The sequence below is a fragment of the Necator americanus genome, chromosome I, assembly GCF_031761385.1.
Source record: "Necator americanus strain Aroian chromosome I, whole genome shotgun sequence".
In the NCBI taxonomy this organism is placed as follows: Eukaryota; Metazoa; Nematoda; class Chromadorea; order Rhabditida; family Ancylostomatidae; genus Necator; species Necator americanus.
The window spans coordinates 125,796-141,822 of NC_087371.1; the positions used below are offsets into that span (position 1 = coordinate 125,796).

The 16,027-nt window shown below is 41.8% G+C and overlaps 1 protein-coding gene across 3 annotated transcripts; it reads left to right on the plus strand.

The window, feature by feature from the left end:
• Window positions 1-2,234: 2,234 nt before the first annotated feature.
• On the plus strand, window positions 2,235-15,531 carry RB195_004028 (uncharacterized protein; the record flags this gene model as incomplete). 3 transcript variants are annotated; one of them, XM_064177809.1, is made up of 12 exons in its annotated part: window positions 6,401-7,039; window positions 7,470-7,893; window positions 8,116-8,904; window positions 8,973-9,182; window positions 9,245-9,641; window positions 11,683-11,788; window positions 13,589-13,627; window positions 13,721-13,768; window positions 13,822-13,967; window positions 14,026-14,104; window positions 14,215-14,304; window positions 15,406-15,531. In XM_064177809.1, 12 exons carry the CDS (start codon window positions 6,401-6,403, stop codon window positions 15,529-15,531), a joined length of 3,093 nt encoding a protein of 1,030 aa, XP_064032970.1. The 3 variants fall into 3 exon arrangements, with proteins under 3 accessions (XP_064032969.1, XP_064032970.1, XP_064032971.1); XM_064177807.1 differs by lacking the exons at window positions 8,973-9,182; window positions 11,683-11,788; window positions 13,589-13,627; ... (3 more) ...; window positions 14,215-14,304; window positions 15,406-15,531 and adding an exon at window positions 2,235-2,370 and having other exon boundaries at window positions 6,189-7,039; window positions 8,116-8,962; window positions 9,231-9,645; XM_064177808.1 differs by lacking the exons at window positions 6,401-7,039; window positions 7,470-7,893; window positions 8,116-8,904; ... (2 more) ...; window positions 11,683-11,788; window positions 13,589-13,627 and having other exon boundaries at window positions 13,724-13,768.
• Between the last annotated feature and the right edge of the window lie 496 nt (window positions 15,532-16,027).

Sequence of the window (16,027 nt, forward strand, 5' to 3'; positions counted from 1 at the left end):
TGTATGTATGTATGTATGTATGTATGTATGTATGTATGTATGTATGTATGTATGTATGTATGTATGTATGTATGTATGTATGTATGTATGTATGTATGTATGTATGTATGTATGTATGTATGTATGTATGTATGTATGTATGTATGTATGTATGTATGTATGTATGTATGTATGTATGTATGTATGTATGTATGTATGTATGTATGTATGTATGTATGTATGTATGTATGTATGTATGTATGTATGTATGTATGTATGTATGTATGTATGTATGTATGTATGTATGTATGTATGTATGTATGTATGTATGTATTTGCCCGTGTGTCTCGAAAATACTCCACTATGATGCAAAAATCTGCACCGGCGAGGTGCCGAACTATCGCCATGCACCTGAGAGGCGAGCACTCTACCTTTTCACCGTTCTTCCAAAGCTATCTATGTTGGCCTTGATAAGGAAAATTAGTTTCCCTCATATGTTAGTGAGGTTAAACAAACTTTTATGTGAATGTATACTTCCAAATTTGCAAACTATCATGCTGTATAATAACGAGCTTATTCCGTCACGTGTGTGCGTCTGTGTATGTGTGTGTCTCAGTCAAGAAATTCCGAAAACGGATACCATGGCGTCGGTTTGGTGCGCTGGAGCGTCAACGCGGTAAAATTGAGTGGGACAGGTCCTACGGGGTGGAATTCGTGCCCCGGAGCCAGATAGCTGTAAAATGGGGTGCGACGGGTCCCATGGGGTCGGAATGGTGCGCCGGTGCCAGAAAACTATAGAGTGGGAAGGGACGGGTTCCACTGCATCGGAGTGGTGCGCGGGAGCTCCAACGCAGTAGAATGGGTTTCTGTGGTTCCTTCACATATCTATTTCTCAGCATGTCTCCCTAACGCTGCTAACATCCTTTTTCAAAAGGAGGAAATACACGTGCGAACGGCTGCTTAAATACAATACATAGTAGCCAACAGTTTACGCGATCTTACGTAAAACGTTATTTTTATCACTACGACAGTGATATTCACATCATTTCATGTTAGCACATCATTCTTTGCTAATAGCTGAGAACGGAGGTAACTCATACTTCGAATAATGTTTCCAAATTGTGGAGGTTTGAGAGGAAGATAGATGTAAAATCAATTTTGATTGCTCTCCAAATATAGAATTGATGCGTTCAAGGAAAAACCATAAAACCTTTCGTTTATGCTTAAATTTTAGGGCAAAAAAATTGAAGAAAGCGTTGACAGAAAGAAAGCAACCCTAATTTTGCAAAAAAAAATGTCGCTTTTATTATTTTTTACTGATCGGTGAAATTGACCAAATTGACCAAAAAAAAGCCCGACGTCCAGCTTTAGCCGGAAATTCATGCTGGTTTCTTATAAAGCCCAAAATCGTCCGTCCTTCCAACGCGAACATCTCCAAGGATTCAGGATACAGAGATCAAGACCCCACATTTCAGCAATAGAACTGATCAACTATATGGTCTGCCATGGTGTCGCTGACGACAACAGTCTGCACTGTACTTGTACAGGCCTTGAGAGTTTGATGAAGTTTGCGAGAAAATGCTTAAAAGAGGTAACGGAGCAACATCTTCAACGGTACCCTGGTGAGCGGTGATGGGGATCGAAGCGAATCGAGAAAGGCCTTGAACATTCTTCGCCTGAAGCAAAGATTTAGTTTCTCCTTTCGTGTCGCATAGAAATGGAGGGAACTTGACCTATCTATCCCATCTTTATCAGCAATACTGATCGCGAATACAAGTGCGTGGACAATATCTCCCAGTGAAGATCGATTTACTTTTTTTGGCGCCTCCATTGCAAGCCTTGGTATTTGCGGAGCGGAACGAGACGAAGAAGTGCGAGAATTTTCCATTGATATCCATATGACATAGAAAGTGCCTCCAGGTAATCATCGACATTATTGATACTGGCCTATTTACATTATATAGACAGTGGAAACGTGATGGCTAAAGTTTTTTCCCTCTCGTACACTGACCACGACTTTTATGACTACAAAGAAACTTTCGTACTTCTTAAAGTTAGAGACTTGTAAGATAATAGGGAGAGTCTTGTGTGACTTGGTATTTAAGTACTATAAGAATAAGTATAAGTACTATAAGTATAAGTATAAGTATATCAACTAAGCACACTTCCTTCTTCACATTGGTACGTATATTCGAAACTGTTACCAGCGAAACCGGAAGCTAGCGCTGCTACCCAGATAGCATGAGGTTTGGAGTATGAATATTCCTTTCACCGACCGATTATCTCTGCAGTTCGAGTACAGCCAGCAACGATCTCATCTCGATCGCGACAGCGCCGCTTCGAGCTCAGCACCTTACGCAACCGCACCAGGTCGTTTTCAGCCGACTACAGGTAGATTTCCAAACAGTAGAATTACGCCTTGACTTGTAGTTCCGTCGAACAGTGTTCGCGAATCAATGTTGCGCAAGCTTGCAAAAATACATTGCAAGCTCTGAACAGCCAGCTAATTCTCTTCGTGGTGAAGTACGAGATAATAAAGTACCAGTGGAAATACTTCCGACTGATGTTGATGGTGAGCCAACCTGAGAAAATTCTCTAGAAATTGCAGGCAGGGCCTAGCTTAATTTCGTTCGGTTAAAAATGAGCTTCATCGGCTATGGAGTTACGAAGTATCACGCTTTCACGAAAGTCTCAATATTTTGGTAGTTTTTATTTGACCTCATCCATTTGCGTTCATTGATATCAATAAAAATTCAAACAAAATTCATATGCTACATTGAGCGGTAGTTGAGGAAACCTTTAAAAAATCTAATGTATCTGCAGTAGTCCAGAATCCAGCTCTTATTCATAAAAAAAAAACACACACACACCTACAGCTGGCCCTGACGGCCGCGATTAGCCTTCTATAAGAGAAAGCTGGAAGGCAGTGGAAGTAAGCGTTGAGTAATAAAAGTGCCTTTAATATAAGTAAAGTTATTATTTCGGATTGTTGTGACTCACTTCAGGTAACGGAAAAAAATAAGATATGTTTTAAAAAAACAAAAACCACATGGTGGGACCATTCGAGGAATGATCGTTTCCACAGCAACGAAATTGTCTGAAAGATCGAAAGTGGGAAAGAATTTCTCAGCTGCTCAGAAAAACGAGTAAGAAACAACGTTACCGATAGTCGTTCTCAACAGCTGAATGGTTACAGGGCACTCAAACTGTATAAAAAGAAAAAAATTGAAAAGATAAAAACTTTAACGGAAACAGTTCTTCACCTGTAGAAGATTTCTTAAGTTTCCTCATAAATCTCTAGAGCAATGATTAGCGGAAATAGGTCTTGAGGCGAGAAGCATGTGAGTCTTACATTTATCAAAATGCAAACTCCGAGAAACTTATTTTGCATTTTTAAAAGATTCATTTTATACTCAAGCGACACAAACAGTAACGCGCAGTAACGAAACAAATATCGGTATACCAATTTATAACTACGTATGTTCAACAAATTTGTCAGCAAGGGAAAAATGAGTACATATTGGAGTTCCATGCAATCTCAGAGAAGAAGTAGAAGCGCTGGTTCGTAGGCAGCATCCAAGCCAGTCTAGTATTGATCTCGAGAGAAACGCACGGATACACATCACAGCAGACGCACACACCCTCCATATATAGGATGAGGCATGTACCTTACGTGATTCAGTGTGGAAGATACCCAAGTTCGGGAGTTTGAAGTTCTCAGTTACTCTAGTCAAGTCATTTTTGCGATTACTTACTTTTTGACTAGAACAGAAATCTTCGTGGATCTGTACGCAAGTTTGGCAAGTTGAGTGATGAGCATATTTTGTTTCAAACTGACATTAATTTTATGGGAACAAATAGAGACACAAATTCTTTCTTTTGCTACAACACGATTCTTCTGCATCTTATCACAATTGCTACGTGTAAACCCGTAAGATATTGTCGTACAAACCCTGCTTGATCCTCAATTTGGGAATCTCGGCAGCTTTTATAGATGCAAAGGCAAATAGTACTGTGTAAAGGCAAATAGTGGAGTTAAAACGACATAGGGCTCGGCGGAGTTGCGCAAGCGGCTGGGATCAAGGTGGGACTACAGAAAACAGAAGCGATGAGTGGTACTAGCAAGACCCTCCCTTGATCGTAACCTCCACCCTCCATTGGACGGTTTCGAGCGCAGCTGTTTACGTAGCTCCGCCGAACTTCATGTCGTTTTGACCTGACTGTACATCACCTCAAAGCGCTAATATTCTCGAGTTTCTTGAAACCCAATAAAAATACCACTCTACAATTTTGAGAGGTGGCAATTTCTTTGTTTTTGTTGAAGAAGGCTTGCCTACAAATTTCTCAAAGCTCGCTATTTGTTTTCGTCAATAACTCACTTCTTTACACGAGTAGACCAAAAAGTTTTTTATTTGAGTTTTGAGAGCAAATTTGGAATTTCGTTGTTTGTTGTCATATTCTAGTGAAAGTCAAGGCTAGGCATTGGGGATAGGACCTAAACGTTTTGAATGCGATAATAATGACTTTGCTGGTAGCGTTGCTATTATAGTTCGGTTAAAACAATATGATGCTCGGTGCAATTGCCGAAGTGGTGGTGGGTTGGGATCGAGGTGGGACTATCACTAGTCTTATTCGTACTCCAACGAAGAGAGGAGCTAGCAATATAACCACTCCCCCCGTTCCCCGACTAGATTTGAACCGCTTGCTCTACCGCTCTCTTCCACTGCAGTCACTTACGCATCTGCAGCGAGCTTGAATTTGTTTTGAGCGACAAGCACTACCGTACTTGTCCGTACTGGTCGGTTTTTCGTTGGGATTGTATGAAGTATGCGTCGTGTATCATTTTGAAAGGTCGTAAAGGAAAGGGGTCGTCGCAACGAAAGGAGCTAAGGAGGCGAGGGGGTGTGCTGGTGAATGGTGGATAGCATGATTACCAAGGCAAAATATTAAGTAGCACTAAATAATTACATACATTATAAAATATCATTATATTAGGTTTCAGGCGTAAGATAGTAACATTGAGGCACCAACATTTTGTTTTGAATATGTATAACGCGCTGACAACGTGAGAATGAGACCACGCAGGTTCGACACCCGGCTGGGTCAAATTTTTGCAAATGAGTTAGAAGCTTGAAGCCATCTCTAAAAATGAAGAATTTACTTACATGTAATGTTCATCAGTTTGAAAGTGGACGTAATTTAAATTAATTGCCAAAAAAGTTCAGATCCCGTGCTCATTGTTAGTTTTTCAGAGGTTTGCCCTACAAAACAGACGTATCGTTGTTTCTTCCCACCTCCTGGTCTTTTTGGAATTTAGATGAGACAAAAGTTAAAATTTTTGACTTTTTTTCAATCTAAATTTCGAGAGAACTAGAGAGTCCGAAAAGGAGAAATTCTTCATATGAGGCTACCTTAGTCTCTCTATCCGAATACATTGGTGATTTTCTTAAACGTCGTCGCATTTCTCTGGAAAACTTGCTAACATCCCGATTTTCGCTCGGAAGGCTAATAGCTCGGACTAACTAAATGCTAACCAAATCTTAATCTAGTGTGTTGTAACCGGCAACCTTCTCTAACAGATATTATCTCACGCGGTTTCCAGTGCTTCGCCATTTTTGGATGTTGCAAAAGCAGAGGTAAGACTGTTTTGTAGGGCAAATCCTCTTGTCCAAGAATCTACCTAAAACATTTTTCTTGGTTGTCTTATCACGAATTTATCTACGATTTTCTTGACTTAACAGTGCGTACAGAACCTGAGCATTCTAGGTGATTAAATGATTGTTAAATCCACTTTTAACTATATATATAGTTTACAGTTTTATAGTTTTCCAACTCCTGCAAACTGTATATAATTAAATTCTTCATCTTTTAGAAGTAATTTTTTTTTTTTTTTTTTTTTTAAAATTTTTTTTTTTTCTTTTTTTTTTTCTTCTTTTTCCTTTTTTTTTTTTTTTTTAAAAAAATATTTTTTTTTTTTTTTTTTTTTTTTTTTTTTTTTTTTTTTTTTCCTATTTTTTTTTGGTTTTTTCCTTTTTTTTTTTTTTTTTTTTTTATTATTATTTAAAAGTTTTTAAAAAATTTTTAGACTATGGAAATAGAATAGAACAAAAATGAAAATATTTCAATACTAATGTTTCAGCAACATTTCAGCTAATTTGCATTCTCTGCTACCTGATGTTTCTTCGCATCTGACAGCTAAAGAATTTCAGGTTGGCAATTTGTTTGTCGGCTAGTTTTCGACACTGCTTTTTCGAAAGCACGAAATTTCCAATGTATTGGATTGGTTGCAACGGAGAACTGTCGCAGCAACGTTGAAGGGGGAAGGGGAGGGGTAGATGTCGTATTCGAGGGGTCGTGTCCCATCAGTGCGTTTGACCATGATCGACAGACAGACATTTCTGGATGGAATAATCCTTCAAATATGATTCTCGTTACACATCGTTTCAAAACACATAGAATTATCGCGAGAGTACTAGATGCCGCTGTTCACAGTGTCATCGACTTGAAGAAAGCCTTCGATGCAGTTGAAATCGAAGCGATCATGGAGACCTTGTACAATCAAGGCATCCCTCCTCCATACGTGAGGATAATTCGTGATTTATACAGCAACTTTACGACTAAGATTTCCCAAGAGGAGATATTGTACAATGATGTTACAATCGAGGTAAAGAGAGGAGTTCGCCAGGGTGACACAATCTCACCCAAAATATTCAGTGCCACTCTCGAGAACGCGATGCGAGGATTGGAATGGGATAACATCAAATCAATCATCAATAACATAAGATCTTCAGCTGAACCTAGAGAAGACTATGTTTATGAGGAGCAGACGAGCCTCAAATGCCCCATTCACGCTCAACGAAACGAATATATACGAATGCTCCAGCTGTGTGTATCTAGTTCGGGATATCAACATGATGAACGACCTGACCTCCAAGCTGGGAGGAGGGAACGAGCGGCTTTGAGAGCATACAAGAGCACCGAGGTAGCAGTGAAGAGAACTAAAAACTTCCGGCTAAGTCCTCACCTCCACGCAACTCCCTCAATAGAGAGATCACAACCGGTTAGTCGCGAGGCTACGTAGCGCGTACCCGGGTGGCGGATAGGGGGCTAATCGCGGACCAAAAGCGACCTTGTGCTTGCCCAGAGATGCGGGTGGATTCAGGAGGATTTATCCTGCACGTCGGTCCGGTCAAAAGCCTGCAATCAAGTGACTAGGAGGTGCAAGGGAGGCGGTTTGGAGCCGCCTCCAACAAATAAGCTCTGCATATCCACTCCGGAAGAACGGAAGTTCTCCCAGTTCTGGGACTAGAGGCTTACAACTTGGCCATGGGTTTTAAAATTTTTTACATGTCACAGTAGAAAAGAGTCTCCTGATTCTGGAGGAAAGCTTGGTACGATAGCGCCACGAAAGAAATGAAAGATGACGATCTGAACTTATAACGCACGTACGCTTGCATCAAAAAGCGGCCATCGAAGATCTGGTGATGTAGGCTAAGAAGATCAAGTACGACGTACTCGGACTGACCGAGACAAGAAGACGTCACCCTCTCAACGCCGTATATGAAACTGGAGAAGAATTGTTCTTAGGAACATGCGACAGTAGAGGTGTTGGTGGAGTTGGCGTCCTCGCCAACACGAGTATGGCAAAGAACATCGACTCTTTCGAACAACTTACGACTCGAATCAGACGTCTGCGGATGAGAAGATGTGGTCCGACACCAGCTTTGACTATCTTCGTCGCTTACGCTCCAATATCAAGCTACAAAGAAGAAGAAGTCGAAGATTTCTATATGGACCTGGAGAAGTTCTACCGAGAAGATCATGCCTTCTACAAGGTCATAATTGGCCATTTCAACGCCAAAGGCATCATGACGACTAAGACCTCCTCTCTACACTGGACGTGGAAGTCACCCGGTGGAGGGTACCGTAATGAATTAAACCACATCATCGTCAATAAAAAGTTTTGCCTGATCGACGTCGCTGTTGTACCAAAGTTCTATACGGGATCGGACCACCGCCTCCTCCGAGGAAGGTTTTCCTCCACAAGAAGAGCAGAGAAAGCCGCTAAGTTCAGAGAGAGAAATCCCAGAACTATCATCAACTGGGATCTCTTCGCTACGCTAGCCGGGTTTTGAGAAGATACCGCAATTGACAACATCGACGAGGAATATGACCGGCTCGTTGAACATCTTCACGATTGCGCGAAGAAGGCTGAGAGTTTTAAAACCACCAAGAGATGCCTGTCTCTTGAAACTCTTGAGCTGATACGCCAGCGTGGAGCCGCAGGGAACCAAGAACTCACGTCCGAGCTCGCAAGGCTTTGCAGAGAGGCGATAAAAGAAGACCTTAAAGAGAGAAGAGCAGAAGTGCTGGCTGAAGCTGCAGAGGCGGGGAAAAGCATCCGCTATGCCCGTCGAGACATCGCCAGTCGCAAGATTAGGATGACTGCTCTCCGGAACCCAAAGGGAACAACCATTGCATCGAGAAGGGGGATGGAGAAAATCATCTACGACTTCTACCTTGATCTCTTCGAGAGCCATGTCCACTTGCCTCCTCAACATCTGAGGGAAGACGGATATGTCATTCCAGAAGTTCTCCCGTCCGAAATACGACATGCTATTATGTCGGCAAAAAATCGTACGGCACCCGGTTCCGACAGAATAAGAAGAGAACAACTGAAGAACCTTCCGCCACTACTCATCAACACCCTGGCGATGCTCTTTACACGTTACCTGTTGGAATGCAAAGTTCCTAAACAGTGGAAGACTAGCAAGACCGTGTTGCTGTATAAAAAGGGAGATCCACATGACATCGGCAACTATCGCCAAATCTGCTTACTGTCCGTCATCTACAAACTCTTTACAAGAGTGGTCCTTAATAGGATTGAAAAAGTCTTGGACGAAGACAGTCATGCGAGCAAGCAGGGTTTCGAAAAGGATTCAGCACGATTGACCACATTCACACTGTTTCGAAACTCATCGAGGTATCACGAGAGTGTAAGATGCCGCTCTGTCTCACCTTCATCGATTTGAAGAAGGCCTTCGACTCAGTTGAGACGGAAGCGGTCGTGGAAGCCTTGGACAACCAAGGTGTCCCTGCTCAGTACATAAAGGGACTTCGAGAGTTGTACAGTAACTTCACGACAAGAATTTCGCCATTCTACAAGAATATCATCATTTACGTGAAGAGAGGGGACCAACAGGGTGACACAATCTCACCTGAAATATTCGCAGCCACTCTCGAGAATGCAGTGCGAAAGTTGGAGTGAAGGTAGATGGTCGACAGCTACACCGCTTTGCTGATGACATCGTACTGATAACACCTAGCATCAGCCAAGCGGAACTAATGCTGACCGAAATCGACGAAACATGTGGATGCATCGGTCTTCAGCTGAATCTACAAAAGACAATGTTCATGCGGAACGGATGGGTCTCGGATGCCCCATTCACGCTCAATGGAACAAACATATCCAAGTGCACCCGCCACGTTTATCTGGGGCGGGAAATGAACATGATGAACAAGCTGACCCCCGAGCTGGGGAGGAGGAGACGAACGTACAAGAGCATCGAGGATGTAGTGAAGAAGACCAGGAACATCCGGCTTCGTGCTCACCTCTTCAACACTTCCTGTTTTGAGCAATGCTTCGGAAACTTGGGCATTTCGTAAGCAGAAAGAAAATGCGGTGAGCGTCATTGAACGCACAATTGAGAGAGTGATGCTAGGAGTATCCCGTTTCACGCAAGTGAGGGACGGGATTCGAAGTTCTCTCCTACGTCAGCGATCGAAGATTAGAGATTCCGCCGCGTTTGCCAACGAAAAATAAGCTGAGCCGGACACGTGATGTGCATTAACGACAACCGTTGGACCAGAGCCGTGAGCGACTGCGTTCTTCGCGATATTAAGAGCACTACAGGAAGACCGCCAACCCGATGGTCAAATTTCTTCATGAAGTCCTTCAAAGAAAATTATGATGTTCTTCGTGTCCCACGCGAAAGGAGGAACCACTGGGCTACTCTGGCACGCGATCGGGACAAATGGAAGAATTACTGGCGCCGACCAGTTCGAAGATCAACGGGATCAAGGTGATCATGGTGAAGTCCTCACCTATTCAACACTTCCGTTCTTCCTGTTTTGGCCTACGCTTCAGAAACGTGGGCGTTATTCTTGCAGGAAGAAAATGCGATCAGCGTCATAGAACGCGGAACTGAAAGAGTAATGATAGGGGGATCCCGCTTTACGCAGGTGAAGGAAAGGATTCGAAGTTCACTCCTACGTCACCGGTCAAAGATCAAAGACGCTGTCGCATATGTCAAGGAAAGCAAAATTAGGTGTACCGGACAGTGATGCGTTCCAACGACAATCGTTGGACCAAAGTCGTGAGCGACTGGATACCGCGCGACACGACACACCGCAACAAGAGCGCCGACCCGATGACCAGACTTCTTTACGATGTCCTTGAAGAAAAATACGACGCTCTTCGAGTCCCCCGCATGAAGGGAAGCCACTGGGCAACGCTTGCCCGCGATCGGTACAAATGGAAGTACTACTTGTGCCGCTCGAGCAAATCGATGAACAACAGGTTACACGTAGGTGATGATTTTCGCTTAGTCATATCTTCCTCAATTTTCGTAGCTTTTTTTTTGAAAAAAAAAGAAATGAAGGAGGATAACCTTATACAGAAGATATGGATTTCGTCTATTTCGTCTATTCTAAAGAAAAAAGAGTGAGATGTCTCCACTCGACGAATGTTTGGAGCAGAACAGGAATTCTTTTAAGAACCGTCAAATTCATGAATGAGCTTTAGAGGGGGTTTCCTAACTTTTCATATTCATAATCATTTTGAAGTTCATACGCATTCATCCCTCTTTCATATACTTCTACACTCCAACAAAGCTATCCAACTACTTCATAATCCCGACGTTTTCGTCCATATTCCTCAAATTGTTCTTCATACTCCTCAAAACTACTCCTATGCACTATCCTTAGAGTTCCTCCACATTTCTCTATATTGCTCTTTCAATATTATTCCTTCATTTTCTTTTGAATCAATTGAAAACATTATTGATGATGAACGGTTTGGTAAAATGTCGTTTGGCGGCCATTTTAACGCACCCAAATCGAACTGTTACCGTATAAAGGGAATTGTGGCGGGAACTCCCACTGCCAGTACTGCACCTGCACTCGGAGCGCGAAGAAGGTGACAGAGCACAACAGGCACAAAGACGTCCATAGAACGTCCATAGACGTTCCACTAAGCTGCTCAATTAAGCTGTGCTTAATTAAGCAACAGTCTTAGAGGATCCACGACATGTAGGTTGAAGCTACTAAGTAAAAATGAAGACAGAGCTTGAACTACTATTGTTTCAACTTTACCAAATCTTCTAAACAAGGGAAAAATGTAGTTGTGGGGGCCACTCAGTGGTGCCCTCACTTCTGGACGATCTGTCTTACTTTTCTCTCTTACTTTCAAGGAAAAAAAAACCAAGAATGAATTCCATAGCAGTCCACGATCACTAAGCATGCATGCAATAACTTTTATTTACACATTTTCGATTTATTTTCGCAAGTTGGTGGCCCTAAGGAGGGCCGTTAGGTTAGCCTTTATGAAGGTTGTTCACATTCGTCTGATTAACAAACTTTCAACTTTTCAACGTCAACTTTAACTGGACTTCCACAGTTGGGGCAAAGTCGCCTCTTCTACAGCAATCCGCGATCAGCGAGCCATTCGCCGAATTCCTCCTTCGACTTCGATGCAAGCTCCGGCCAAGTGGCAATCAGTAATCTGAAAGAAGTCACGAAGAGTCAGCAAGTTAGAGTCACCCACTAGGCAAATGGAATGATTTAACGACGAGAAAGGTTAACGTTTTCTATGGACGTCTTTGTGCCTGTTGTGCTCCGTGAGCTTTTTCGCGCTCCGAGTGCAGGTGCAGTACTGGCAGTCGGAGTTCCCGCCACAATTCCCTTTATACGGTCACAGTTCGATTTTAGTGCGTTAGAGTGTCCGTAAGTGTATGCCGTAAGTGCTTGCGTACGTAGTTTGAACAACATGTAGTGTCGCAAAAAGCCTCATGTTCGACGCGTAATCTTAGCGGGAATTTCGCAAAGTGCGAATTCTATACGCTTGTGAGAATTCCCCTAGGCACATCCTGCAGAAAACTGCAATTCTTCGTTTATCCAATCTACCAGCCCGATCTATTTCGTTTCGGGTAGTTTTCGGCCATAAAGTAAGTTCATAAAGTAGCACTGGGACCTAAAATAGTTATAATATGATGAGTTATAGTTATGATTTGATTCCTTCATTCGAGAGAGGATTTATTCAAGAAATAGAGCGAAGAGGGTGCGAAAAAAGCAACAGTAATACCAATATGAACTGTAAAGCTCGCTTATATAAGGAAGCGAATGAAGAGACTATGAAGAACGGTTCTTATTTCTTTAAGAGAGCAAAGGGCAGTCTCCCTATACACAGCTGAGGAGACCTTCTAAAAGATTCCACTCCGAATGGAAGTCTATTGTATATGACTGGGGGGCCCTCTAGAACTTTCTAGAATTTATGGCTTGTATTTTATGTATTTACCAACATGAACGTCCAGCTAACGGCGGATATCCTTGCAGTGCTCTCTTTGCTCGCTTTCGGTGATCAGTAGAAATTAAAACATTTTCTGCAAAGCTAGATTTTTCATTTCTCTCTTTTTTTTTCAAATTAGAAATTTATGCACTGAACAAATGATGGAATGAAATAATGATTTCATGATTTTCTTCTGTAGTGCGTAACTATTACATTTGGGGAGTATTAAAACTCGATTTTACTCCTACATTCCTCTGATACAACCAAAATTCTTAAACATTATTTTAATTTTTCCTCTTTTTTCTCAACTGTCCGTACAGAATGATGTGTAAACATAAATGACGTGAACCTCATCATTGCACTGATAAAGATAAGGTTCCACGTCAGATCACGTAGAATGTTAGCTACTATTTAAGCGGCCGCTTGCATGCGTATCTCCAAGTTCTGAAGCAAGGGTCTGGACAACCTGATGAAGGAAAAAAGTAGGAGAATAGACATGTACAGGAATGCGCAGAGGTGAAACGCAACAGATACAGTTTCCGTTCCATGGGAACGTTTCACTACGTCTCATTTACTACTTGACAAATTCTCTTCTGTTATTGCACCTGTCGCACCTCATTTTCCCCGTATTTTGGCGCCTACGCACCATTCCAACGCCGAGGACTCGTCAAACCCCATTCTAATGCTTTCTGGCGCGAACGAGCTTCAGGTCGTTTTGACCCAACTTACAACTTATATGGATGCTCCTGTTTGTGTTCTATGCATGTAACATAAGCACGTTCCCAACTTTCCAATTTTGAACGTTACTCAAGTAGACGAGAACGTGGTTACATCAACAAACATCGCAATCTCGCGCTCTAGCGAGATTATCTAGGCGCGACGCTACGGCGCCGCTAAGGAGGAATCTCCGAGGTGAGAGTGGAGACTGCCACTCTCAATTATGAGTGTTTTTGGACGACTTTCGTGAAACTGTCCTGCGTGATTCTAGAGTACATGATTGACCTAGGAAGGAGCCATTTCCTGGAGTGACAAACCGCGACGCAGCCGCCGAAACTCTCCGAATATTGGATACCTGGTAGGGAGGTGAGGACGGGGACACATCCTACGTCAGAAGTTTTCTTCTGACGTCAAGGTTACTTAGTGTGTTTATTTTAGCTTCAAATGCACAACTTTTAGGATATGCCAGCGTTTGAAGTTTCCTTGATCACCCGTTCTCTGTCGAAGGTACTAATTTCTTTGCAGTTTCCATCATCTTCTCTTTCAAGTTTTTGTCATAGGGTGATCTTATAAAAGCCTTGGTGCGAGCTGGTAATGTTTTACTTGATCATGGTGCTGTTGTTGAGTACGTAAAGTCTTTGGGGTTCCGAGACCTCCCGTACAAAAGAGTGGCGAAACAGACACGAGAACCAATTTATGCATCTAAGTGAGTTGTATGTTATTTCTCTAAGTGTGATAAGTAGCGATGTATAGTTACATTTCAGCACTTTTCTCTTCCACACCCATATGTCTAATGATGCGAGAAACGCCGCGAAATCTATTTTATTACACGACCTCGACATGGTACTTATCAATATATAGATTATAGATCTTCTTAGAATCCTAGTAGGAGAGGGACGCTTTTTTTTTAAACAAATTTCTTCGTTTTGTCTCTTGGTCAATATTGTATATAGGTTCACGTAGCAGTTGTACCTATTGGCTCCGCGCAGTCACACGCTGAGTGCAATTTAGAAGAGCTTTTGAAACCGCCATCCTCCCGTCAAGTGAGTGCTACATGGTTTTTTTTGACAACTGCCTCCAAGGACAGAATTTCTAAATTCTGTGTGTAATATCGGTTGGTTCCAGAAGGTGTGCGAACTTATGTGTATATTCTGATCTGAAAGTGAGCTTTGCACAAATAACTCTAGATTGCTGCTTAGTCCAAATCCAAGATCAAATCCGGAGTGGTTCAAGTATAGAAAATGACTTTTTTTCTGGCAGTGAGCTTCGGTAGCTTGGTAATGTTTATTCTGCGAAAAAAAATTGTCACAACGCACGAGCATATAAAGAGCTAGGTTTCATCGTCGATTTTGAAATTTCTTGGTTTGCTGACTCATTTACAAAGTTATATGGTAATCGCCTACATGCATGTTAGGACACACAGCGGAGTGGCGATCAATGACCATAACTGTGGTGCGTTCACTGTGGTGGTTGGTGCACATTTTCATAGGTTTCGGTGACGCAATTCGACTGGTCTAGTGGCATCAGCCATTGAGACACAGACTCAATAAATAAATTCTAAGATTTAGCCGTACGATTCCTCTAAGATTTTAGAATATTGGGATTGGATTTCTGTCCTATTCCTTTGTGTAATTGCGTGTGATTTGCATTTCTCTAGGATAATGCGATTGAAAAGGAGACTTTTCATGTACAATTGCATAGACAAGTGGGATAGAATTCCAATTTCTACCAATTAAAATGTTTGAGAAGACACCATATCAGTAGAAGAAACTACTAAACTAAGTTAGAGTTGTTCTGACAAGAAAACAAACATGGAAACTGATGTGAAAAGGTTCTGCTGAAACTAAGTAATTCCATTCATCGACTATTATTCGTAAGAAAAAAAGAAAAAAGTGAGGAAAACGATAAGAAAGAACATCTCTGTGGACCTTGTCGCGATGACGAGCCAGTGCCCGCTTTCACTGAGAGCACAACATGTTAACCCAATACAACACATTTTGTATGGACTCCTATGAAAACCAAAGTTGGCAAGTTACGACGATGATATGTATAGTATCTCTCGACGACTACTCCAACACTGCTTTTTAGTTTTCTTTTTGCAGCTGTTAAATATCTCTTTTCCTATCCATTTGTATTCTTATCAGGCTGTGAAAGAGCTTCGAGAAGGTCAAAAAATGGGTCATTTCACTCGCCAAATGATCTACAAGAGAACGGAAAAAGAGTGGAAAAGTATTCCGAAAAGTTACGCCATTGCTCCACCTCGTCCATAATCATGTGGTTATGAATATTTTTTGGAGATACTTCTTATTGGCTTGTTCATTATGTTTAGAATTGTACGTTAAGTAGGATTCGTTGGATGTAAATATGCATGCAGGTAGTGGGTATTTGTTTATACAAGTTACCATGAGAAGTGTAGAAGTTCCATTCGTATTTAAAATATGCAATTCTCGTTGTTTTGTACTTTAAAAACTGATCAGTAGATATGGGAAAGCGACAAGTACATTGTCTTCGATATGTTCAGATTTTGGACGAAATTGAAATTGAAGTTGAAAAGGTTGCTATGCAAGATTCTGGCCCCACTAAAACTGCTATTAAAATTTTCTTTATTTTTACATCTTCGAGAAAACACCTTTTCTCCTTTAGTAGCGAATCATTGTGTCGCAGCACATGCTTGAAGTTACAGATTTGTTGTTGCGTCATCTGTGTTTTTTTATAGATGTGGAGTTGAATTCTGTGTTAATGCTTGACTTCTCTAGACAGTTCTGA